The sequence below is a fragment of the Nycticebus coucang genome, chromosome 4 (assembly GCF_027406575.1).
Source record: "Nycticebus coucang isolate mNycCou1 chromosome 4, mNycCou1.pri, whole genome shotgun sequence".
Classification (NCBI taxonomy): domain Eukaryota; kingdom Metazoa; phylum Chordata; class Mammalia; order Primates; family Lorisidae; genus Nycticebus; species Nycticebus coucang.
In genome coordinates this window covers 106,484,234-106,508,450 of record NC_069783.1, presented here as the reverse complement: position 1 = coordinate 106,508,450, position 24,217 = coordinate 106,484,234, and the positions used below count along the sequence as shown (strand labels likewise).

The 24,217-nt window shown below is 40.9% G+C and overlaps 1 protein-coding gene across 7 annotated transcripts in view; it reads right to left on the bottom strand.

The window, feature by feature from the left end:
* Positions 1-3,934: 3,934 nt before the first annotated feature.
* STX2 (syntaxin 2) overlaps positions 3,935-24,217 on the bottom strand; it is a 33,464-nt gene continuing 13,181 nt past the window's right edge. For 3 of the 7 annotated variants that reach the window (XM_053589212.1, XM_053589217.1, XM_053589215.1), the window contains exons 3-9: positions 23,178-23,277; positions 20,897-20,971; positions 17,244-17,317; positions 16,525-16,633; positions 15,213-15,286; positions 14,979-15,116; positions 12,712-13,386 (exon numbers count right to left, since the gene is read on the bottom strand). In XM_053589212.1, coding sequence (XP_053445187.1) covers positions 13,171-13,386; positions 14,979-15,116; positions 15,213-15,286; positions 16,525-16,633; positions 17,244-17,317; positions 20,897-20,971; positions 23,178-23,277 — 786 coding nt within the window. In that variant the 3' untranslated portion in view covers positions 12,712-13,170. The other 4 variants (XM_053589214.1, XM_053589213.1, XM_053589219.1 and 1 more) reach the window with 4 other exon arrangements.

Below are 24,217 nucleotides of genomic sequence, written 5' to 3'. Positions count from 1 at the left end.
CTTGGGGACTAAAGAGAGTGTCAGTGCATTTCTTCAGTTATCTGTTCAATCGGACAGATTTCATTGCCCAGAGCTCACAGTCACTCTCTTTTTTTTTTTTTTTTTTTTTTTGAGGCCTGGTCCTCAGGACATGGCACACTCCCCACTCCTGCGTGGAGAGGGGGCAATGGTCTTTTTAAATAGATTTATGGAATTATAATTAACAGACAAAAAATTGATCTGTTGAAAGGGTAGAGTTGGACAGTTTTTAGTAAGCAATTGGCACCAAAATCCAGTTCTAAAATGCCTCCACCCCTCAGCAATCACTGCCCCAGGCCTAGGGAAATGACTGACCTGCTTGCTTTTTGTCTCTAAAGTTTTGCCTTTCCTAGAGTCTCAGTTTGTCACCCTCAGTAGAGTGCTGTGGCATCACAGCTCACAGAAACCTCCAGCTCTTGGGCTTAGGTGATTCTCTTGCCTTGCCCTCCAGAGTAGCTGGGACTATAGACGCCTGCCACAACGCCCGGCTATTTCTTTCTTTCTTTTTTTTTTAATTGCAGTTTGGCCAGGGCCAGGTTCAAACCTGCCACCCTCAGTATATGGGGCTGGTGCCCTACTCACTGAGCCACAGGTACCGCCCCACAGTCACTCTCTTGAAATGATAGTATTTGTTTGTGACTAACATTGGTTTCCATGACATTCACCATTAGAAAGCTTTGATCTAAATTTTGCCTGAGGGAGTAAAAGAGACTTCAGGATGCTTATCACGAGGTGGGAACTTGCAATTGTACAGCATTTTAGAATCTATGGAGATGCTTTTGATAAAACCAAATAAATACATAAATAAATAAATAAACAAGACGGATTCCCATATGGATACAGTGAAGGCAGATGGATACATGTTGTTAAAGTTAGCAAAATGCTAACTGTAGAACTAACTGCATTTTGCGAACTGCGAAATCTGGGTGTTGGCTCATCAGCATTCACTGTACAATTCTTTCACTTCTCTTTTTGTTTGAAAGTTGCCATAAAAATTGTGGATGGGAGAGCTTATTTTAATATATGTTATTTCTTCATTCTCTGACCACAGAGAGAAACTGAGGATCTCTCAGTCTTGTCAGCTAAATCTGTCTTCCTTGACTGATTCTTTAATATTTCTCCACATGGTCTTGCCTTTCACACTTTTCTGTTACAAATTTACATCCTCCGTGAAGCCTGCGACCAGGCTTAGGGCGTGGGCCGCCACTTCTCCTCTCCACCTGCAGCTCAAAGCATTTTTGCGAGCCACACCTGCAAGGACAGCAGTCCACAGGCCCTCCCTGACATGTCTGGGCAGCATCTGAAATTTGACAAGATCAGAACCAGCGTCATCATTATCTTTGTACTTTTCCAAACCTCAGGTCCCTCCCAACCCATCATGGACACCCCACCATCACCACTGGCTCACAACTCAGAGCTGGCATCTGGACACTGCCCAAGTTCTAGACCACTTCCCCTGGGTCACAAGAAAATAAAACAACCCCCTATTTCATGGCAGCACTGTTAAGCTGTGAGGCCAACCCTTAACAACACCGCTGAAGAAACAGGCTTAAACTCCATCCCCACCTGGCTGACCTCATCTTATTAAGAGAGTCTTATTAACCAGATGACTATTGGGGCCATGAGTACATTTATACGGTGCAGGTGTTTTCTTCTTTTTGTTTTGTATTGTTTTTAATCTTGGGAATTCCAGAGTGGCTCCAGCTCCCACAGTGCTCAGGGCTGCCACCAAGTCATTGTGTCCGCCCGGGCACCTCTGTACCCCACTCCCTTTCTCCCTAGTAGCAGTGGGATTACTGGAGCCTCTGAGCATTGTGGGAAACTCCCTGGGGTCCCCTTCTCAGGAGGTTCTTGTTTATTAAAGCACTCGCCAGCATTTCATTCCACCTATTGACCGCTAGAATCCCCCTGCTGTCTTGGGATCCTTCACAGGCCTTGAATAGTCTATTTTACAAAAGCATTCACGGCAGGGATCCTTTAGGGCGTGACATCCTACAGGTAACCATTGTCTGTGGATTATTCACGTAGGGGCTGGCTTTCCAGACCTTCAGAAGCAATGATAAACAGCTCTTAAAGGGTCGCCCAGGTCAACAGACAGAATAGCATTTGACTGACACAGATTCTATTGACCCAAGGTTTTTAAGAAAAACAGTTGCCAGGGAGAAAAAGCACCCACATGCCGCAGCTGGCGCCTAGCGCAGCCTTGGGCTGTGGCGGAGCGCCCTCTGCTGCCCACTGCTGCCTTGCAGGCCCTGTCCTCAGGACGGGGCATACTCCTCACTCCTGCGTGGAGAGGGGGCGATGGTTTTTTTAAAAATAGCTTTATGGAATTATAATTAACAGACAAAAAATTGATCTGTTGAAAGGGTAGAGTTGGATGGTTTTTAGTAAGCAATTGGCACCAAAATCCAGTTCTAAAATGCCTCCACCCCTCAGCAGTCACTGCCCCAGGCCTAGGGAAACGACTGATCTGCTTTCTTTTTGTCTCTATACTTTTGCCTTTCCTAGAAATTTCTTGTATGTGAAATCTTGCAGTATGATCAATATTTTAACATATTTTTAACATTTTTTGAGGTCTCCCCATGCCCTGGAACCCATTTCCCTGTATAGCTGGGTAGAGTTTAATTCCACAGCTTCACAACTTCTGCCTATTCTGTCACCTGCTGGTGGGACATTCGAGTTGTTTCCAATTTTTTGCTGTTATGTGGTTAAGAACATTAGTATACAACCCTTTGTGTGAATGTATGTTTTTATTTCTCTTGGTTGAATACCTAGATGTAGAATTGCTGGGTCACATGGTAAGACTAGGTTTAACCTTTTAAGAAACAACCAAATAGTTTTCCAAAGTGGCTGCACCATTTTACATTTCTGCCGGTAGTGTAGGTGGCTCCCAGTGTGTCCGCTTGTCCAAGGGTGTGACCCTGGCATTCCTGCTTCTCCCTTTCCTGAGGAGTCCTGGGCTCTTTCCCCACTCTGGACACTAAGCTCCTACTTAAGAGGCTGCCCCGTATCTGCTGCCCCACATTTAATCCACATAGGGAAGTTTCGAAAATTAAATTAGTTGCAACATTTAAATGCAAGGAAGGCTTGGGTTAAGATCCAGATGTTCAGCTATTCTTGAAAACGTGGAGGTGCTGGTCATCAGTGGTGCCAATTTCTGGTTGACAGCAGGCAGCTGCTGCTAAACAGCGTATGCCCTAGCCCTCCCATGCCCACCCCATGAGCCACTCCCTCCTCTCTCCTATCACTGAGGTTAGTGCTAGTTGCCATTTGCCCCGCCGTTTGAGCATTAGGTTAGAATAAATAAAACATAGTTTTCATTGATGTATATTAGTTGTACATATTTTGGGGGTACTGGTGATATTTTGACATTGTATAATAATCAAATCAGGATGACTAAGCAAGAGTGAGACCCCATCTCTACTAAAATAGAAAAATTAGCCAGGAGTTGTGTTGGGTGCCTGTAGTCCCAGCTACTCAGGAGACCAAGGCAGGAGAACAGTTTGAACCCAGGAGCCTGAGGTTGCTGTGAACTGGGCTGATGCCACTGCACTCTAGACTGGGCAACAGAGTGAGAGTCTGTCTCAAAAAAAAAAAAAAAAAAAAAAAGAATGAAGAAAGGAAAGAAAGAAAAGAAGAAAGAAATTCCACTTAAGAAAAACTCTGAAAGAAGATTAAGAATAGAGGACAGATATCTCAAAACATGGTGGGAAAGGACTTGCCCCCACCAATAAATATTAATGAGAACACATAAAATTTGCATAAGAATTCAAACCAACTGACTTTGAGACACACCCCAAATTTGTTGAATTAGCATTTGTTATAAATAGCAAGAATTCAGGTGAGTTCCTTATCACATGGTATTGACACTTGAGCCATGAACAACAGAAACTTATAACAATAATTTAAAAATTATCATTCACTCATATTATACACAATGTCAGCCACGCAAAAATTTTCTTAGTGTGACAATTTATTAATGGATATGCAATAAAATATTTCCCCAAAAGTCTTTCCAGAAATGACAAGGCAGAAAGTAAACTTCTTTTTTGCTTCTCTGGAAATTTTTTTAAATGTAAACATGAAATATTTGAAGAAATGATTTTTAAAAAGTAAAAAATGAATCTGTAAATACATTCTTAAACTCTGATTTAACATAGTAGGTATATGAGGTTAGACATACAGATGTGGCATTTTGATAACTGACTTAAATATCTAAATATAAATCAAAAAACATTTCCATAACTTTAACTATAAAAACACAAGTTCAGTAAGTACTTCACACCTAGGAAGAACAAGGTTTTATTTTTATTTATTTATTTATTTTTTGAGACAGAGTCTCAAGCTGTCGCCCTGGGGAGAGTGCTGTGGCATCACAGCTCACAGCAAACTCAAACTCTTGGGCCTAAGCGATTCTCTTGCGTCAGCCTCCCAAGTAGCTAGGACTACAGGTGCCTGCCACAACACCTGCAGTTGTCATTGTTGCTTAGCAGACCCAGGCCAGGTTCGAACCTGCCACTCTAGGTGTATGTGGCCAGTGCCCCTGCCGACTGAGCTATGGGCGCCGCCCAGAAGAACAATTTTTAAAAACACAATGAGAAGTATTAGAAGGTGAGGACTAATAAGATTGGATTGAACTTGAAGTGGGACACAAAAGCAGACATGATCATGCAAGTAAACAAAAATATCAATATAAGCGCCATCTTTAAACACTTAAATATCCTTCAAGACAAGTTATACTTTCAACTTAATCACAAAACAGTGAGCCACATACCACCAACAGGCTATTTGAAGACCAAATATATATGTACAGTAGCCACATACCACCAACAGGCTATTTGAAGACCAAATGTATATGTACAGTAGAACGACTAAGTTGACGACACAACAACAAACCGGTCAACATACAGAGGTGGTCAACATAAGAGGCCTACTGTACTGATACACATGTGGTGCACGATGGTCTATGAAAATTCAGTCAACTGTAGGGAGGTGGTCAACTGTGGGGGTTCTATTTGTGTGTGTGCGCACATGTATATGTATGTGTGTGTGTCAGAGCCAGAATACTCCTATAGTAATTCTGAGTGCAGAGTGATGACCAGCAAGTAATGAAATGCTAAATACAGACTGGGCCTAAGCTAAGCAGCTGGATTTGTAAGTCATGAACAAGTGAAATTCATAACAGTATTGAATAAGGAACACAGTTTCCAAACTGCCCAATATTACTCACACTAATTGTTTGGAATCAATCACAGCTACTTTAGTTTCAAACCAAACAATACTAAAATATAGTCATATGCCTCTATAATTACACAAAGGAGTAACAAAAACTAACTATTTGGGGGGTATCCTTCACATATTCACTTAGAATTCTGACTAGTTACTATGTTAATAGATGACCATTTTCTAGTTCATACATATTATGAACTAAAAATAAATCATACTATCATACTAAAAACAATATTGAGCAATAAAAACATTATTTTAGAACCCTACAAACTTTGGGAATTAACTTTTAAAGTTTAGCAGAATATTAGGTACTTAACAAGAACGTTTAAGTGATCTGTACAATAGTTTAAATTTGTAAGAATTACTTAATGTCTAAGAATAATTCCCTTGAGTTTAGAGAGTACTAAATCTTGGTTCATCACCATCGTAAATTCAGACTTTGTTAACGTAAACAGAGAAACATAAATCTTATATTTAGTGAACAAAGAAGATGCCATTGTCTTGACAGTGCAGTAATGAATTACATACTATCCTGGGTGATGGGACAGGTAGAAACTGGAGCTAAATAAACATGACTTTTTAAAGGGTATTAGGTGCAATTAAACTTTATCGATCAATATAAACAGAAGGCACTTGCAAGGATCTACGCAGGGCTTTCCAATCAATGTTTTCTATGACAATAGCAAACTTTGTAAACAACTGTACAAAGATGGTTCTAACCTGAACCGTCCTATTTTTTCAAAAGGCAATATTTAGTATATAAAATGGTGTAAATTAAGGATGTTAATATATTAAATAATTTATAAACATTTAAAATTACAGATATCTTACAAAACAGTTCTGTGATAAAAATTATTCCTGCAAACAAGAAGTAAACAAACATAGTACAAAAGTTTTTTATTTACCATATATTAGCTAGGAGAAGGGGAGGAAAGTAAGTCTGAGACCTGAAATCTAATAGTTTCATAACACAAAGTATTCCTCATTAAATTTTAAATACATTTTTAACACTGAAATAGTTTAAAAATTGAAATTTTCAATAATTCCTTATTTCTCAAGGCCATGGAAACAAGTTTCACATCGTTAAGGTTTTGTAGTGTGTTATTTAGAATCCAGGACATTTAAGTTCACTATCAAATCCATTCTGTTCAGGGTGTTTTCACCAGACAAGACATTCATTCTATTGTGCTTTCTCCTCGGATTCATTAATTAAAAAGTTAGCACCTAGCGCCAAGCCACAAAGTCTAAGATTCATTCATGAAGCGACAGGATGTTGATTTTGTTGCAGGCGTGGTCTGTGTCTCCAAGGGTAAACAGCTCTTGGGATATGGTTGCTATGACAATGTTGTTGCCAGGATAATTCCAAGGATCACGAGCAATATAATTACACAAATAATAATGAATATCATTTTCTGCAAGATTAAAAATATATTAATTTGCAATGTATCGAAATCAACTATATCATCTGCTAACAAAATCCCTCTGGAATTTAAGACAGTTTAAAATAAAAGCCCATTATCAAGAAAGAACCTCTTAAGATCACAGAAAAGGAAAGGGAACAGAAAACTCCAAAGGCAAAAGTTAAGTTCTAGATACATGTATATTAAATTAAATTACTTTAACAAATTATGTGTCATTAAAACAACTATTTGCTCCTGGAAGGAAAAGGCACCATGTGAGCTCATAATAAGCACTTTCCTTGATCATAATAAAATTCCAGAACTGCCCCAACCCTCACATTGTACCCCTTGATTGCACTAATGTATGTACACAGCTATGATTTAACAATAAAAATAAATAAATTAAAAAAAAACAAAACCTTTAAATGAAACTATTTCTCATTGGCTGAAAAAACCCTATCTATCCCTTTTCTTACATTTAAGCATGATGAAGCTATATATGTAAGAAACCAACAAGACATTAGCTCAGTCTTTCACTGTGTTCACAATATAGCATTAAAATTTTTTTTCAACTAACAAGCATCGTCACACAATTGAAAGTTAGATCTTTGGTTTAAGAAATCTAGGCTCCATTTAAGTTCACAACTCCAGGTCAGTTGTCTGAAACAAAAGGGAAGAAAGATACAAAAATAGGCCAAGCACCGCGACTCATTCCTGTAATCTTAGCACTGTGGGAGGCTGAGGCAGGTGGGTTGCTCAGGAGTTGAGATCAGCCTGAGCCAGAGTGAGATCTCATCTCTAAAAAAACTAGCTGGGCATTGTGGTGGGCACATGTAGGCCCAGCATCATTTTACATTACAGTTACAAAACATGCCACATTTTAATCTAAGAAATCCTACATGCTGAGCCAGAATCAGCAAACTGAGAGGAGCAAGGCCAGGCCCCACAGTGAACTCAGGGAGCCTGGCAGCTGCCTTTGGGACCCCCTGCTCCTTTGAATCCTGTACTCCCAAACACTCCCTGGAAAGCCTCAACCTTCTACTGTCCTCCTTCAATGTTTACTATAAACCTTTCTTAGCACCTTTCTAGGGGAATGTCTTTTCCTTTGGCTGGTAATACCTCCCAGGATGGCAACAGGTGCCCTCACTCTTCTTGGAGTCCCCTTAGAAAACTGCCTGCCCTAGATGTGTGCTCTGGTGTCTGCCAAGCACCTGGCTGCTTCATATGTGTGCTCTCCTGCCACCTCCGGCTTTCAGATGATCACTGACTGACTGTAAGGCATTTGGAGTACAGGAATCAGGTGGCGTCTAATCTTCGGGTGACAGTTCTAACCAAAGCTTGGTCTTCTCCTTAGTGATGGAGAGAGTATAGGCTGGAAGTCAAGCCAGTTTGGAGCTGAAGTCATGGTTCTATCACCAATGTCTATAAATCTCCACCTGTCTCCTCACATATGAAACAGAGCATCCCCCCATGTGATAGGGATCAGGGTCACCTCTGTAAAATAGCCATGCACCCTGCCCATCCTGCAGGGCAGACGAGGGGGGTACAGTGCCCAACCTATAGGAAGGCAATTTGCTAAAGGGTAGAAAAACAAATTTAAGCTTTTTTATTATTAAATCATAAGGCATTTATGGGGCACAAGGTGCTAATTTGATACACAATGTGGAAAGCTTACATCACACTTGTTAACATAACCATCACCTCACTATTTGTTGTGGTAAGACATTTATACTCTACTCTTAATAGTTTTAAAGTGTACCACTGTATTATGCACAATAGATGAGGTACCACCAAATACCTTTGTATACGGTACTGATCTGTTTCTTATGAATGAAGATCATTTCATGTCCATTCTTTCGAAGTAGGTTGAAATGGCCAGCCAGGCCGGCACACAGGCGCAAGCCCCACTCTCCAGAGACCACGGAGAGGAGGCTTCTTTAGTCAACATCAATACTCAGCTGCACCCGAGAAAAGCAGTGCCCTTCACTGCATCCATGCTAAAAACTGTAATTTTATCTTCAGTGAAACCACATTAAACTAACCATATTATGACCACTAGGTAAAAGAAACTGCATATTTTAGAAAGAATTACAAAAATATTCAAAAATTCCATTATACCAATGAAAAAAATCACATAGTCCATTTTGTCAGCAGAGGAAAGAAGATAGATTTAGGAAAGACATATAAACATTCTGCCTAATAAAACCAGTGCTCAATCATATCAATGTACACAGCTATGATTTAATAAAAATAAATAAATAAATAAAACCAGTGCTCAGAGTGCTCTCTGCCTTCCAAAGACTGGAAGCTTACAAAAAGAATGCCCCAGAGCTTGCCACTGAAATAATTTCAAGTGCCATCTGGCTCACATAAACATCAGGACACTGACTCAAAAGCTTCTCACGTGAACTGGTAAGTGTAACAGAAATACATCTTAGAGACTGAAAAGCAGTCTTGAAACTTGCACTTGCCATATGCAGTCTGTAGTCGCATCCACACACAAGAACGAAATCAGGGACAGCCTGTCCCAATCCAGACACCCTGGGACACAGGGCAGTATTCTTGTCATAATGATTACTCTGACAGACACTTACAAAGACATAACTGGTACTTCCACATTTAATATACCTGACAGCATTCCAATTTAAGTGCTAAGCCCCACGCATAAGAAAATCAGAAGGAAAAAAAAAAAAAAAAGAAAGAAAATCAGAAGGAAAACTCAACATCAATTGAAGTTTGAGGCAAGGTGATACTCACATAGCAGACAAAAAATGATCCTTGAAACAAACTGAAGATCTTTTATATTCAGAATCTTTTAATTAAGAATTGATAACTATACTAACCAAAAAAATACATAGTTTTTGTTTCAGTTGTTGCAATTATTCTAAAAGTTAAAATCTGAGAGAGAAATTATCATATGTTAGTTTTTCAATTGAGAATTAATCTTTGCTGCTACGGCTGCGGCATTTAACAAAGGGAAGGAGTGAAATGGTCTCCCCACACTGAAAACAAAAGGTCGAAGAGACCAGAGCACTGTTGCTGGCCACACTGTTACCCTGAAGTGATAGGAGTAAAATTTTATTATTTTTAAGTCTATTTAAATTGGGCAAGCACTATTATTGGTTAATTGTGAGAGTTAGTAAGTAAATGAATTAATTAGTTACTTCCTGCCAGGCCGGCAGACAGGCATGCACAGTGACGCTCTCTACACCATCATCTGCCAACCGACCACCCAGTAATCAGAGCGATTATGCCAACCAGAACCACTGACACCAACCGACCACCCAGTAATCAGAGCAATTACGCCAACCAGAACCACTGACACCGCAACAATTATCCACTTTTTTCTGTCAAAGAAAAGCAAGCTGATTGTATCATGGTTAATTGGTTAATTTCACCTGGCCACATTAAAAGACATCCTTCACTTAAAATAAAACGATCCATAACTCATTGTAAAGTCTAAGTTATAGGACATATGCTTAATCCTGTTTGGCAATTTTTAGTTCTCAAAAAGAGCGACTTTTAATAAAGTCAGACTAGTTGGAGATAAATTGCTATCTAACCCTTAGAGCAGTAGGTTTCATCCACGGGGAGAAGCACGATCATTTATCTTGACACCTTCTGATGGACTGAGACACACGGCTCCCCATCTGCTACGCCCTCGAGGCGGCCTGTGCCTCTGATTTGTGTGCTGCTGGTGCTCCTAACACCATATAGGAGGCAACCTTCCGACTGGCGCCGCCTGGTCCCTGAGGCCACAAGCAGCTCCACTGGGCCCGAGCACAGGACATGCTGGAGGACCAGTGTGTGGGGCAGATGCAGTAGGCACGCGTGCGGCAGTGGCGGCACAGGAACCAGCTGGTGGCTTCGGTTACCAGGCATTTCATCAAACAGACGGTGATACCCTCTGAGGCAGGCATCATGTCTCGGACCAGGTTATACGCTGGGGATGTGCAGACTCCAAGCGCCCTCCAAAAAGCCAGTGGGGTGAGAGTGAAAATGTATCATATCCACCATCTTTCTTCTTAGTAAAACCAAAGAATTTTTACTAAAATTTTCATTGGATTGACATGCTTAGGTCATGGAAAAAGGAAAGGGAGCTGCCCTTTTTAATGAAAGTCAACTTTGTGCCCAGAACTAAGCTTAGCATCAGATACAGGTTATCTTATCACTATCCCCTCAACTTACACCAAGAATCAATATTTTAAGAAGCAATCACATAAAATAATGTGAGAAACGATGACTTATACTTTACTTAGATATTTAGATATGCCTAAGGCCACACGAAATGTGCTTCTTGGGCGAATGTAACAGCCCAGACACGCGTCCTAGCTGAGAATGCTCACGTGCAGTTTGTTACTCACGGGTGAACACGCACATACAACCCGACTCTGATTTTTCCTAACACCTTGGAAACATCCCCTGATCTGCACTGAGCCATCAGCCTCTAAGAAAGGCACAGTCCTCTTCAGGAAGGAGTGGGTGACAAGCACTCCAGAAGCTACTTGGTGGCACATGTCCGTCTTCTCCACACTGCAGGGAGAACGAAGGACTTTCAGGCAAGGACACATAAGATTCCCAGAGAGTTTCCTGGCCCCTTAGAACTTAATTTGTAGTTTCATAGTTTTTTTGAAAGAACCTTCACTCACACACCACATTCTTAAAATTCAGATAAAGACACTGAAGGTCACTCACAAAGTTCACACCATGCTCAGCATCCCTGCATATTAATAAAAGGAGGTGACGATATGAAAAACCTCTCTCTCAAGTTTCAGAGGCAATAGGATAAAATGCCTAAGTCAAAATAAGTTTTAAATTTTGGCCCTAATTTAAAACACATACACACAATTCCCTTAACTCTTTTGAAAGCAAAGTGTGTGGACCTTGAGCAAGACTCCATTCTTTCGAGAATCTCTCTAAGTGGATGCTATGGAAGGTTTTAGGTCTACAGTCTCAAATAATTCTCTTCTTTCCACCAAACCAAAGAATTCACAAATAACCTAAATAAAGAACTTAAATGTGTAACAATTTTATTCAATGAACATTCTTGGTTGGAAATTTAGGAGAATTTCCAATCCCTTTGGTTTTTGTAACTCCCTCCACATAATGGCCCAAGGAACAAAGCTTGAAGTTCAAACTCCCTACAAGGACAATAGCATGGACTTGGGGCTGTGAGGGCCTTAATCACTTAGACTATAGAACCATTTATACTCAACATAATTTTCTTAAAATATTTTTAAAATTTTTAGCAAAAAAAATTATTAAAGTTTTAAAATAAAACATTTACTGAAGGAATCCTTATTTCTTAAAATACCTTTTAGGCAGCCTTGAATTAACGTACAACTTGAAACCAAATGAAAAGAAAAACATCCTAATTCTTTAAAGCCAAACTCACCCTCCTTGCTTTGCTGCGATATTTAACAGCCTTTTTAGTTTCTTCTTTAGCATGTTCAACATAGTCTGTGGCATTCATAACGTTTCTTTCTATGTTGTTGATCATTTCACCCTTAAAATGAAAAGTTTCAAACTTAGAAGACATTTCAAATGACTTAATTACATATCCTAAGACAACCATGTAACAGGGTTTCTATATAAACACACAGTACACATAATGGATACTGAATTTTTTTCACATTTACAGAAAATAAAAAGTGAGACCACTTATAATACACCAAATATCAAAGTAATAAAAATTCAATTTATATTTTAAAAAGAACTAAAAGGAATGGGCAACAATGTTGGTAATTAAAGGCATATCCAGATGATTCTGTGATATGCTTTAATGTGAACACGTCTTACAGATGAGAACATGGCGGGAGGCAATGAGCTTTAGGTGAAACTAATATTTACTGTTATGCACAGACAGTAGACAAAGAATGATATCTAAGAGGTACAAAATTGTTATTATTTCGTTAATATATCAGCAAACTAGGGACAGCTTATATCTGCCACTAAGTTGACTAAATTAATGAGCAGAAATGTAAACTGAAGTGATAACAGTGAAGTATTAGGGAGAAAACACAGTACCTGGTCCTCTGTGCCCGGCAGACAGAGTCTGCAGCAGTGAACAGGAAAGCAGTGAAGAAGGACGGATAGTTAACTTACACATCCGCAAATGTAAACTTACTAGTAGGCTTTGGCTATTCACACACTTTGCATTATCTGAGTCAATGTAGCTCAATGTTAACAGCAGGCTAGACAAAACTATGTGACAAAGCTAAGAACACAGCAGTTGTTCTAATGGAACTTAATCCAATGCATTTGGTCTAGAACAATCATAAACTCTTAACTAATTATAAAAATAATCTACTATTCTTATATCTAGTTGATTTCTTTTGGAATACTTTCTGAAAGAAAGTAGAGTACTCTCTACTTCCTGGGTCCTCCATGGCAAGAGGCCCACTCCAGAGAGGAACGAACCTGTCCTACCCTGTGTGGCTGTCAAGTTTCCTTGGACAAATGCCCGGTGCCTGAGCTACCCACACACACTTCCACAATACAGCCCCTCACAGTCAAGCGCTCTTTAGATGGTGAGTGATGCCATGGGGAAGAGCGCCCTACCCCACCTGGGACAACTCAGCCAAGTTTGTAAAGTAGCCAACCAGACTGGAACCTTCCTAGAGGAAGGCCAAGGAGATGACTTACTGGCTGATTTGAGGTGAACGTTTCTACCCAGACACCAATGCCACAAATCATGGAGTCCTAGCCTCACACAGTGCTCGGGAAAACTCAGGAGGACCTATTTGGAGTCAAAGAGCAAGGGTGAACATGTCCACACACCTAACAGATATCCTTTATTTTGCTCTGAATTTTACATATGTTTTTTAACTTAAATTAACTCTTCAGCTCTCTCAGAAAGGTCTCCCCACCTCCTGACAGCACCATGTGATGTACGATTTTGTCTCAGTGTCACAGGTGAGTTCCTTTGGGGTATATTCTTTTAGATATTTCTCCTAATTACTACTGTAATATACACTTTTACAGAAAATTGAAAATACATATATTTAGAGAAGAAAACTAAAATTCACATAGTCCCACTGTTATACTGTTTATTTCTTTCCTTCTGTGAATACTATTTTATACAGCCCAGTTCATGCCACATACGTGTTTGTGTTTATTTATATATTTATACATATATAGATGTAAGATTTTTTTATATCTTTTACCTTAAGAATACCTTGTTCTAGCACAAATGTTCATACATTTCATTATAAATTCTTCACAAACAAAAATGTGTATATTGGGCGGTGCCTATGGCTCAGTGAGTAGGGTGCCAGCCCCACATACCATGGGTGGTAGGTTTGAACCTGGCCCCGGCCAAACTGCAACAAAAAACTAGCCGGACATTGTGCGGGCACCTGTAGTCCCAGCTACTCAGGAGCCTAAGGCAAGAGAATGGCCTAAGCCCAAAAGCTGGAGGTTGCTGTGAGCTGTGACACCATGGCACTCTACCAAGGGCAACAGAGTAAGACTCTGTCTCAAAAAAAAAAAAAAATTGTGTATATTGCCTTATGTCTGCCCCAAACACTGACCTATAAGACACCAAGACACCATAATTTAATTATTCAGGGCTAGGCACACAGTAGCTCATGCCTAAAATCCTGGCACTTTCGAAGGCTAAGATAGGAGGATCACTTGATGCTTGAGGCCAGGAGTTTGAGACCTGTCTCTACAAAAGAATTATTTTAAAAATTAGCTGGACATGGCTCAGTGCCTATAGCTCAGCAGCTAGAGTGCCAACCACATACACCAGAGCTAGTGGGTTCAAATCCAGCCCAGGCCTGCCAAACAACAATGACAACTACAACCAAAAAAAATAGGTACTGTGGCAGGCGCCTGTAGTCCCAGCTTCTTGGGAGGTTGAGGCAAGAGAATTGCTTAAGCCCAAGAGTTGGAAGTTGCTGTGAGCTGTGACCACTATAGCACTCTACCAAGAGCTACAAAGTGAGACTCTGTCTCTAAAAAAAAAAAAAAAAAATTATCTGGGCATAATGGCTCATGCCTGTGGTCCCAGCTACATGGGAGAAGGATCACTAGAGCCAGAAGTTGGAGATTGCTGTGAGCTATGATTGTGCCACTTCTTTCCAGCCTAGGTGACGGAGCAAGACGCTGTGTCTAAAAAAATTAAAATATAAAAATATTTTTAATTATCCAGACCAGTCCCTGTTGAAATTTTAATGTTTCCAGCATTTCAAGTATTACATATAATGCTATATCAACTTTTGAATTTTGAGTTGGATCTAAAATAATGGCTTTCACAGATACAGTGGGATCAACACAACGCTTCACATGACTGGCCGCATCTCAGGCAGCGGAGACGCCTGTAGTCACCTGGGTCTCCACAAACATGGCCATATCCATGAACATGTCATGCAACTCCCGGATGCTGGTCTCCAGCTTCATGATGTCCTTGTGACGAGACTCAATCTCATTGAGAGCTTGTCTAGTAATTTGTGAATCTGATATAATCTTGGAAGACAAAAATAGAAGGGAATATAAATGAACTCATGACTGGTTTGGAAGGAAGGATAAATGTCCCTACGCAGGAGCACACAGCACACTCACGTCAGAAGTGAAGACAGAAGGCTTCCCACTCTCCAGCATCTCCTCCAGCTCCTCATCCGTGGTGGTCCTCCCAGCTGGAAGAGCAATGACCAAAGCCCTGCTCAGAAACGGCCAACTTGAAAATAAGGCCTTTTCAACCGTAAGTTGGCAACTAAAACCTAATTAACTTGTTCACATTTCTCAACAATGTCTTTCTACGCTTTCAAGTCTCTTCTTAAAGCAGGTGTTCAAGATGACAGAAATGAACCTAAGACTGAGAAACAGGAAAACTGAAAAAACACTCAGGAAAACTTCATAAATGCGATAAATAATAACATCTCATTTTAGTACTAGTGAGAAACAACTATTAAAAGGAACTGGATGATAATGTTTTGTCACATCAGTTTTCTTACAAGTTTAGCTCTGGTGTATGAAAAGGTGGTTGCGCGGACATCCACTACGCAGACACAAGCAGAAACCACGTGATTAGCGTCAGCAGCTGTAACACTGCCCAGGTTTCGGTGGTTAATATTTTCCTTTTAAGTAAAATGTGTTAATGCCTTCTAAGAGACATGTACATAAGCTTTTGGAAATTATAATTACAACTTTTCAGGGTCTGTGCCACAAAACACAAAATTAAATGGATAAATGTTGTAATAATTCAAGTATCATTTACTATGAATGTTCAGAGCAGCATTATTCATAATTGCCAAAAAGTGGAAACAATCCAAATGTCACCCGGCACCCGAGGACCCTGGATCAGAGAAGACAAGGGCACGGCAGGTGGCATACGGCTCATAAAGTGAGCCTTTTGGGATGGGGGGTGCTGAGCAGCCTAGGTGGAAATTGTTCCTAAGGGGCATTTGTGTCACAGCTGAAGAGCCTCGAGCTTAGGCAGCAAACCTGACTGACCTTCATTACATACACAAGCCACCCTGCCTGAGGGAGACACTATCTCGGGCTTCTAGGGCTGACAGCTACACAGACACTTGAAGAGACAGTCTGGAGCCCAGGGTAGTGACAGGAGAGACCCCCAGAGACATCTCCCAACCACGACACAAGGGTAGAAACACACTAAGAAAAAATAAACGAAAATTTTCCAAATCTGGCTAAAACTTTAAAAGCAGAGGTAATTAGAATGTAATTTAAAGTCCACTCAGAATTTTCTGAAAGATATAAATAATAGGCTTGGCTGATTCAAAGAAAAGGAAGCTATACAAAGTCTTCAATTTTAAAATATTGGTAAAAACAGAAATGAAATTCCTCTTTTGAACTTTGAAGTGAGACTTCAGGGAAGACAGATGTAACAAAAGCAGAATCTTCATTTACTCACTGATTTCCAGCTGGCGCTGGATGCGCCCCTTGCTGCGCTCCCGGAACAGAGTCTGGGCTTCATTGTACTCGGTCATGACCTCCACAAACTTTCGAGACAGCACCGAGTGCTGCAACGCAGAAAAACATCACACTGACATGGAAGGGCCACGTCCTCTACTGAAAGTGACATGTGACAATGGAACATTTGGAGACACAAACTGCATCATACTCCTCCCTCCAATGGAAAATACAACAACAGCACCGTCCTAGGACGGAATCTGTGCTTAGAATTTACATACATTATAGTGTTCAGTTCTCACAATACCCTACTGTATTATTCACATCCCCATTTAAAGAAGAGAAAACCATAATCTAGAGAAGTCAACTGGCCCATGACCACAAGTTTTATTGATAAAGACTAATCCAGGCTGGACCCAAGCAGGTTGACTCCAGAGCCTGCAGCTTCATCACCTCTGCTAAGTAGGGATAATTGCTCTGGGCTCCTCTTGGCTGCTGCATAAATCACAAGCACTAAGTCCTATGCATAATTCTCTACTCTTCAGAATAGAACTCTGCTGATGGGCTGAAAATAAGGAGACACACTCTACTAACTATCCTTTTATGCAGAAATGTTATGAGGATAAACACATCAGTAAAGATGAAATTATTTTGGGTTTGAAAGAAGTAAAAAGACTCATTCTTTAACATTTCTTCAGTCTAACAAGGCTGATATCAAACCTGGGTTCTTCGTATCCGAAGATCCACTGAAGTTCGGTTCCCACTCTCATCCTGATCAAAACTTTGTTCAATGGCTGGAAACAAACAAGAAAGAGTTGCTTTTTTAATTAAAAATGAAAGTTTTTTGATCCAAACTTAAAATTGTTTTTCTTTCTTATTTTTGAAGCATATCTTCATAAAACTAAAGTTAATTACAGGTGTCCTTTTAGAATAAAACACTAAAAGGACCATCCATCAGGGGAGGCTGAGTCACTGCTCTTGATAAATATACATGTATCTACCCACACATATTTACACAAAGGAAGATAATGGAAAAGTTACTCTGCCATTAGGTGCCACCAGGGTTTGGGGGAAGAAAAAGGGAGGAGGGGGAGGCGGAGGGGGAGGGAGGAAGAGAAGGAGGAGGGGGAGGGGAAGGAGGAAGAGCAGGGGGAGGAGGAGGGGGAAGGCGGTCACTAGCAGGAGTAAATGCTCCACACAGAGTCATAGCTCACAGCAACCTCAAACTACTGGGCTCAAACAATTCTTACCTTAGCCTCCTGAGTAGCTGCGACTACAGTAGCCACAACACCTGGCTAGTTTTTCTATTTTCGTAAAAATGAGGTCTCACTCTTGCTTAGGCTGGTCTCAAACTCCTGAGCTCAAGCAATCCACCCACCTCCCTCTCAGAGTGCTAGGATTACAGGCATGAGCCACCAGGGCAGCCTCAAGTGATTCTCTTGCCTCAGCCTCCCAAGTAGCTGGGAATACATGCGCCTACCACAACACCCGACTATTTTTAGAGAGTGTCTTGCTCTTGCTCAGGCTATTCTGGAACTCCTGAGCTGAGGCAATCCACATGCCTCAGCCTCTCAGAGTGCTAGGATTACAGGTGTGAGCCACCACGCCTGGCCTCAGCTAGAAACACGTAACTGGCACCTGTCACAGGTTGTCTTCATTTTGAAAGGCTTAAAAAGGCTTCCCTCTGACCCTCCCACGAGGAGCTGGAGGAGCTACGCTTGTGATGGTCAGCCTTGGCAGGTCCTATCCCCAATGTGTGGTGAACAAGGCAACCTGAGGAGGAGGACTCACAAGCCAAGACCAAATCCTTGAGTTTCAGCTTGGACTCTGAAGGTAATTTTGAGACCCCTGAAGCTGAAACCCTCACTAAATCACCTCTCCAGGAATCCTGGGACTCACCACCAGGATCATTAGGAGCTGGGGCCAAAACCCAATCATCACAAGAAGCTGATGGAAGAATTAGAGCCAAAGTTGTTGAAGAACGTTCATCTGAGACCTGTTCTAAACCAGGGGGGTCCTCAAACTGCGGCCTGCAGGCCACATGAGGCGGTGTGATTGTATTTCTTCCAGTTTTGTTTGTTTACTTCAAAATAAGATATGTGCAGTGTGCAAAGGAATTTGTTCATAGTTGTTTGTTCTTTTTTAACTATAGTCTGGCCCTCCAATGGTCTGAGGGACAGTGAATTGCCCCCCTGTTTAAAAAGTTTGAGGACGCCTGTTCTAAACCTTCAGAAAAGGAGGGAATGGCCTCTGTGTCGTGTCCTGTGGTGGCAAGAGCCCCCATTGCGAATCAGTGAATCCAGTAAGACGGCCATGCTCACCACGATCAGAGACAAGACCATCACTAAAGAAACTGAAGCAAACAAAGGGAAGAAAAAATACGAAGAGACCCAGCAAGACATCGTGGAGATGAGGAAAACTGTGGCTGAGTAAGAGAGACTTTTGTTCAAATGACTGTAGATGAACAAACGATACACAGGACCTTTCTTTTTTTTTTTTATTTTTTTATCGCTGGGGATTCAGTGAGGGTACAATAAGCCAGGTTACACTGATTGCAATGTTAGGTAAAGTCCCTCTTGCAATCATGTCTTGCCCCCATAAAGGACACACAGGACCTTTCAAAAGAGCTTCCAGCCACTGACCATGGAGATAAAACAGACCTGGCTGGCCCTGAGCCTGTGGAAAGGACCCCTTACAATCCCCTGAGGATACATGAGAACTGGAAGACATTATGGAGGGCTCCAAGGAATAAAGAAGCCATGAACAAATGTGCTCAGGATCACTCAGCCAGAGGGGAGCAAGGGGAACAGGCCCTAAAAAGCTACACAGAAGGAAACTGGACAAAGCCAACGCAGAGTCCAAGCACAGCTCCCCGCTGGGCCTAGGCAGGAGCAGAGGCAGGTGGATCCCTGGAAAGCCCCTTCAGCAGAAGAACCAAGAAACTGAACAAGTGACAGAGTCCATGATGAGCAGACTGCAAAGCTGGAAAAGCCTGAAATTCCTGTTAGCGCAAGAGATCTGCAATTGGCTGCTTCTCTGGTGACCAATTATCTTATCCAAGAATAACTGTCCCTTTGCAGAAAAGAATTTTTTAAAAAACTAAGAAAAAAAAATAAAAAGACCATTCCACATGACAGAAGTGGGACTCCTTAGGAAAACAACTGAGCCCAGGTCTGGGGTAGGAAGTGTACAACGTGAGCATGGATCATCTTGTGGTGACAGACAGCAAGAAGGCCACCAAAGACCATGTGGTCACAAAGACGACTCAGAAGTCAACTGCTGACCAAGTCATCCTCTTGCCTCAGCCTCTCAAGTAGCTGGGACTACAGGTGTGCTCCACCAGCCCAGTATACATCTTACTGCAACCATAACATTGGTCACCAGATGCTAGCTCTTTGCTTTAAACACCCCACAAAAACCACCTGAATTAGAGCAAGTTTGGAGAAGACAGCAGGACCTATGAACACCACCATGGGGTAATATAGGCAGGGCCCAAAACATGGCAAGCTCTGCAGGAATCAAAAGGAAAAGTTCAAGAGGGAGAAAGATGGAGGAAGAACTGATTTTAAAGAGTCTAACAAGAATATCAACCAATCAAGGGTTTGCTGCTTATCTGGGATCCAATTCAAGAAAACTGTTCAAAAAAATTATTGTTAAGATTACTAGAGAGATATAACCTTGGATTAGATAGTTATATTAAGTCATTGTATTTAATTTTGTTTAGATATAATTGTTGTGCTTTTGCAGAACAATTATATCTAAATTGCAGAAAACCCTGGTGTTTCTGAAATATGCACTGATGAAATCACAGATGTCAGGGTGGGGTGGGCTGCAGAGCTGGGCACTTGTGGCAGCATCTCCAGCTCAAACATGTCTGAAGTTTCCAGAACAAAAGTATTTTATAATCTGTACAGAAATTGTTCTTGATTTCGATGCCATTCTGTAAAACTTAAGTATGACATGTCTTTCTACCACATTAAGAAAAAGGAATCTAAAAAAAAAAAAAAAAAAGGAATCTTGGGTTAAGCCTTGTACAAAAGCCATAAATCCCTTGGGAGGTAACGGCTCCTGAAGCTAAGGGTCAGGCACCACGAGATACGCTGAGTTAGACTGCGAATCTGAAAGAACCAACCAACTAAAAGAACCACAAATACCTGAAATTTAGTCCAAAATGTCCTAAGAAATAACAGTATAATAATTTATAAGCAAATGTACACTCTTACTGAATATGAATTAGAACTTTGAAATACAAATAATTTTAAGTGGTCAAGATTTTAATTTTTAAAAATGCAAAATAAAAACCCTATGCAGAAGAAAATAACAATTACCCATACCTCCACCACCAATAATTAAACATAAAACATTAAACTTACACTTCAACTTAGATCGAATTTTATTAGCTGTTTTCTTGATTTCTTTGTTCAGATCTTCAAGCTCTTCTTTTATTTCTTGAAAATTTTAAAACAAGATATCTGAGCTATAACATCCAACAAAAATAATGTCCAATACATTTAAATGAAATATATTCTTAGTAAATATTCAAGTTATTCTCCTCCAACCCCAGAAGAAAACTACTGCTTATACCAGTGGTTCTCAAAGTGTAGTGCCCAGGCTAACAGCTTCACCCTCAAGGTGACAGCTTAGCAAAAAAGCAAATTCTTGAACTCTTGGGCTCCATCCTGCACCTACTCAAAATCAGAAATTTTGCTAGAAATGCATCCCAGCAATCTGAATTAACAAGCTATCATGGTGACCTTTAAGCTTGAGATTTCCTAGTTTACACCAAGTAACTGATGCAATACCTAAGTCAATTGCTTAGACCTGAAAAAGGACTCTGCCTACAGAAACACATTTTGGAAAACATTCTTCTAGATCATAGATGGGCATCTATCGAAGCTCAAAATACTACCTTACAAGACATAGGACATGTTAAGATTTAATACTAAGTCCTTATTTTTTTCAATGTATGATTATATTAAATAATCCTCCAACAAAAAAACGTATTTGCTTTCAATTTTCCTCAGAGAGTGTGAATAAGGGCACTGCCCTTGCCACTTTAATACTGTATTGAAAGTCATCGAAATAAGTCAGTGAAGGATAAAAAGCTTAAGAGCTGAATGGAAAATTGTCATCACACAGATGACATGACTGGTATAGGGACAATCCAACAGAATTTACCAAGAATGTTAGAATAACTAATTTGGCAAGGTAATGGAATGCAAGATCAATATACAAAAATCACTGTATCTCTATATGCCAGCAACAGGCAAATAGAAAATGAAATTTAAAGCAGACAGGATTTACATCAATAGCAAAACATCAGCTTCCTAGGAATAATATAACAAAGGATGTGTGAGACCCTCAAAATGCACCCAATGCAACGATTTTTTTTTTTTGAGACAGAATCTCATTTTGTAACCCTCGGTAGAGTGCCTTGGTGTCACAGCTCACAGCAACATCAAACTCTTAGGCTTAAGTATCCTCTCGCCTCAACCTCCCAAGTAGCTGGGCCTACAGAGACCCACCACTGCACCTGGCTAGTTTTTCTATTTTTAGTAGAGACAGGGGCTTGCTCTTGCTCAGGCTGCTCTGGAACTCCTGAACTCAAGCAATCCACATGCCTGGGCCTCCCAGAGTGCTAGGATTACAGGTGTGTGCCACTTCACCTGGCCCCAGAGAAACACTATATTTTTTTCAGAGTCTCACTTTGTCGCCCTCACTAGAGTACTGTGACAGCACAGCTCACAGTAACCTCCAGCTCTTGGGCTTAGGCGATTCTCTTGCCTCAGCCTCCTGAGGAGTTGGGACTACAGGTGCCCGCCACAACACCGAGCTATTTTTTTGTTGCAGTTTGGCCAGGACTGGGTTCAAACCCGCCATGCTCAGTATATGGGACTGGCACCCTACTCACTGACCCACAGGCACTGCCTTTAGAGAAACACTATTAACAGACATTAAAGATACCTAAATAGTAGAGGAATAGATCATTTTCATGGATTAGAAGACTAAATATTGTTAAGATGTCAATTTGCCCCCCAAAATGATGTGTGGATTCTCTGGCATGTTCAGATTCATGTCCACTCAAAAGTTTTCAATATTTATCACTCCAAATCAATGAAACACTTCCTCATAACTACCAACCCCCTGATGCTGAGTTAATTTAAAATCACTTGCTCATATGCTATCCTCAGTAGACCCTGAGAACAGCACAATGCACATAAAAGCTTTCCTATGACTTAAAGACACCTCTCAGTCTGCCTTCATCTTCAAACCTGCTGCAACAAGTAATGTTTTCCAAATCAATCTCTTATTAACTGTGCTCTACACATAAAATTCTATCATCCTTGCTTAACTGTGGATATACTCCAGACTGCAAGTCTAATCACTGGTGGATTTTCATGTATTCTTGTGGATACTCCACACCAGTGGTCATTGCTGCACACTAGACTTTGGCTGAGAGCTCTGAAAAGCCACCTAAACCCAGCTCACCTCAGGCCATGGCCACAGAATGCCCAAGAGCTGCCCGGCATAAGTACTGTTTTTACGCACTCCCAGCTCCATCTAACATGGAGTGAGGCCTGAGACCTGAGCTGTAGATAGCAAGAGAAAGAGGAACACGGACAGAAAAACTTTTTTTTAAAGCCATCAACTTACTTCCTTCTGGGTTTGGTGCAGAAAGAATGATGCTGTGGTTTTTCTTTACTTCTTCCACATATTGAGCTATTTTACTGATATTGTTTCTAATCTCCTCAACCTAGGACAAATAGAAAGACTCATTACAAAGTGGCAAATGCAAATTTGCTACTTTTCATTACCTAAAAAGGGAAGAAAATAGGAAGGAAATCAATGAATAATTACCACCTAAAGAAATAAAAGCCTTTCCCATTCTTAAATTAGTATCACTTAATTTATAAAAATTTTTTTTTTTTTTTTTTTGCAGTTTTTGGCCGGGGCTGGGTTTGACCCCACCACCTCCGGCATATGGGGCCAGCGCCCTACTCCGTTGAGCCACAGGTGCTGCCCAATTTATAAAATTAAGAGAAATGTTTCACATTAATGTTTCTACATTTATAACAAAGGCATTATCAATCAATACTCACTGGAAAAACCTACTGAGTTATAAAGATTCCTACAATCAAGTCACAGTATCACCAGAGATTGTACCAAATGGAAGTGTTCCCCTACTGATGCCATCACTTGGTGCAGTAAACAGTAATGCACTCTGCAGAAGGAGCCGGCAGGACCCTCACGTGGGCAGGTAGCCAGCCTCCACACTCATTACCTTGGGCTTCTCAACGGCTCACACTATTCAGTATTTGTTTCCAGATGTAACGTACTTGCTAGCATATCCACAGGGACTCGTGACATTCTCTCCAAAGCCCTCTGCGATAGGCTGAATAATGGTCCCCTAACCCGGTCAGGTCCTACTACCCTAGAACCTATGAATGGTATCTTACATGGCAAAAGAAAATCTACAGCTATAACTATATTAAGAATCTTGAGATGAGGATACTATACCAGACCATCCAAGTGGCCTGAACAAGAGTGAGATCCCTTACCTGCATAGGTGTCCGTAGAAGACAGAGCAGGGGGAGGTTAGGCTACAGAGCAGCCGTATGACCACTGGGGCAAGACGTCTCACTGCTGCTGCTTCCTCCTCTCATTTTTTTGTTTTTGTTTGTTTGTTTGTTTGT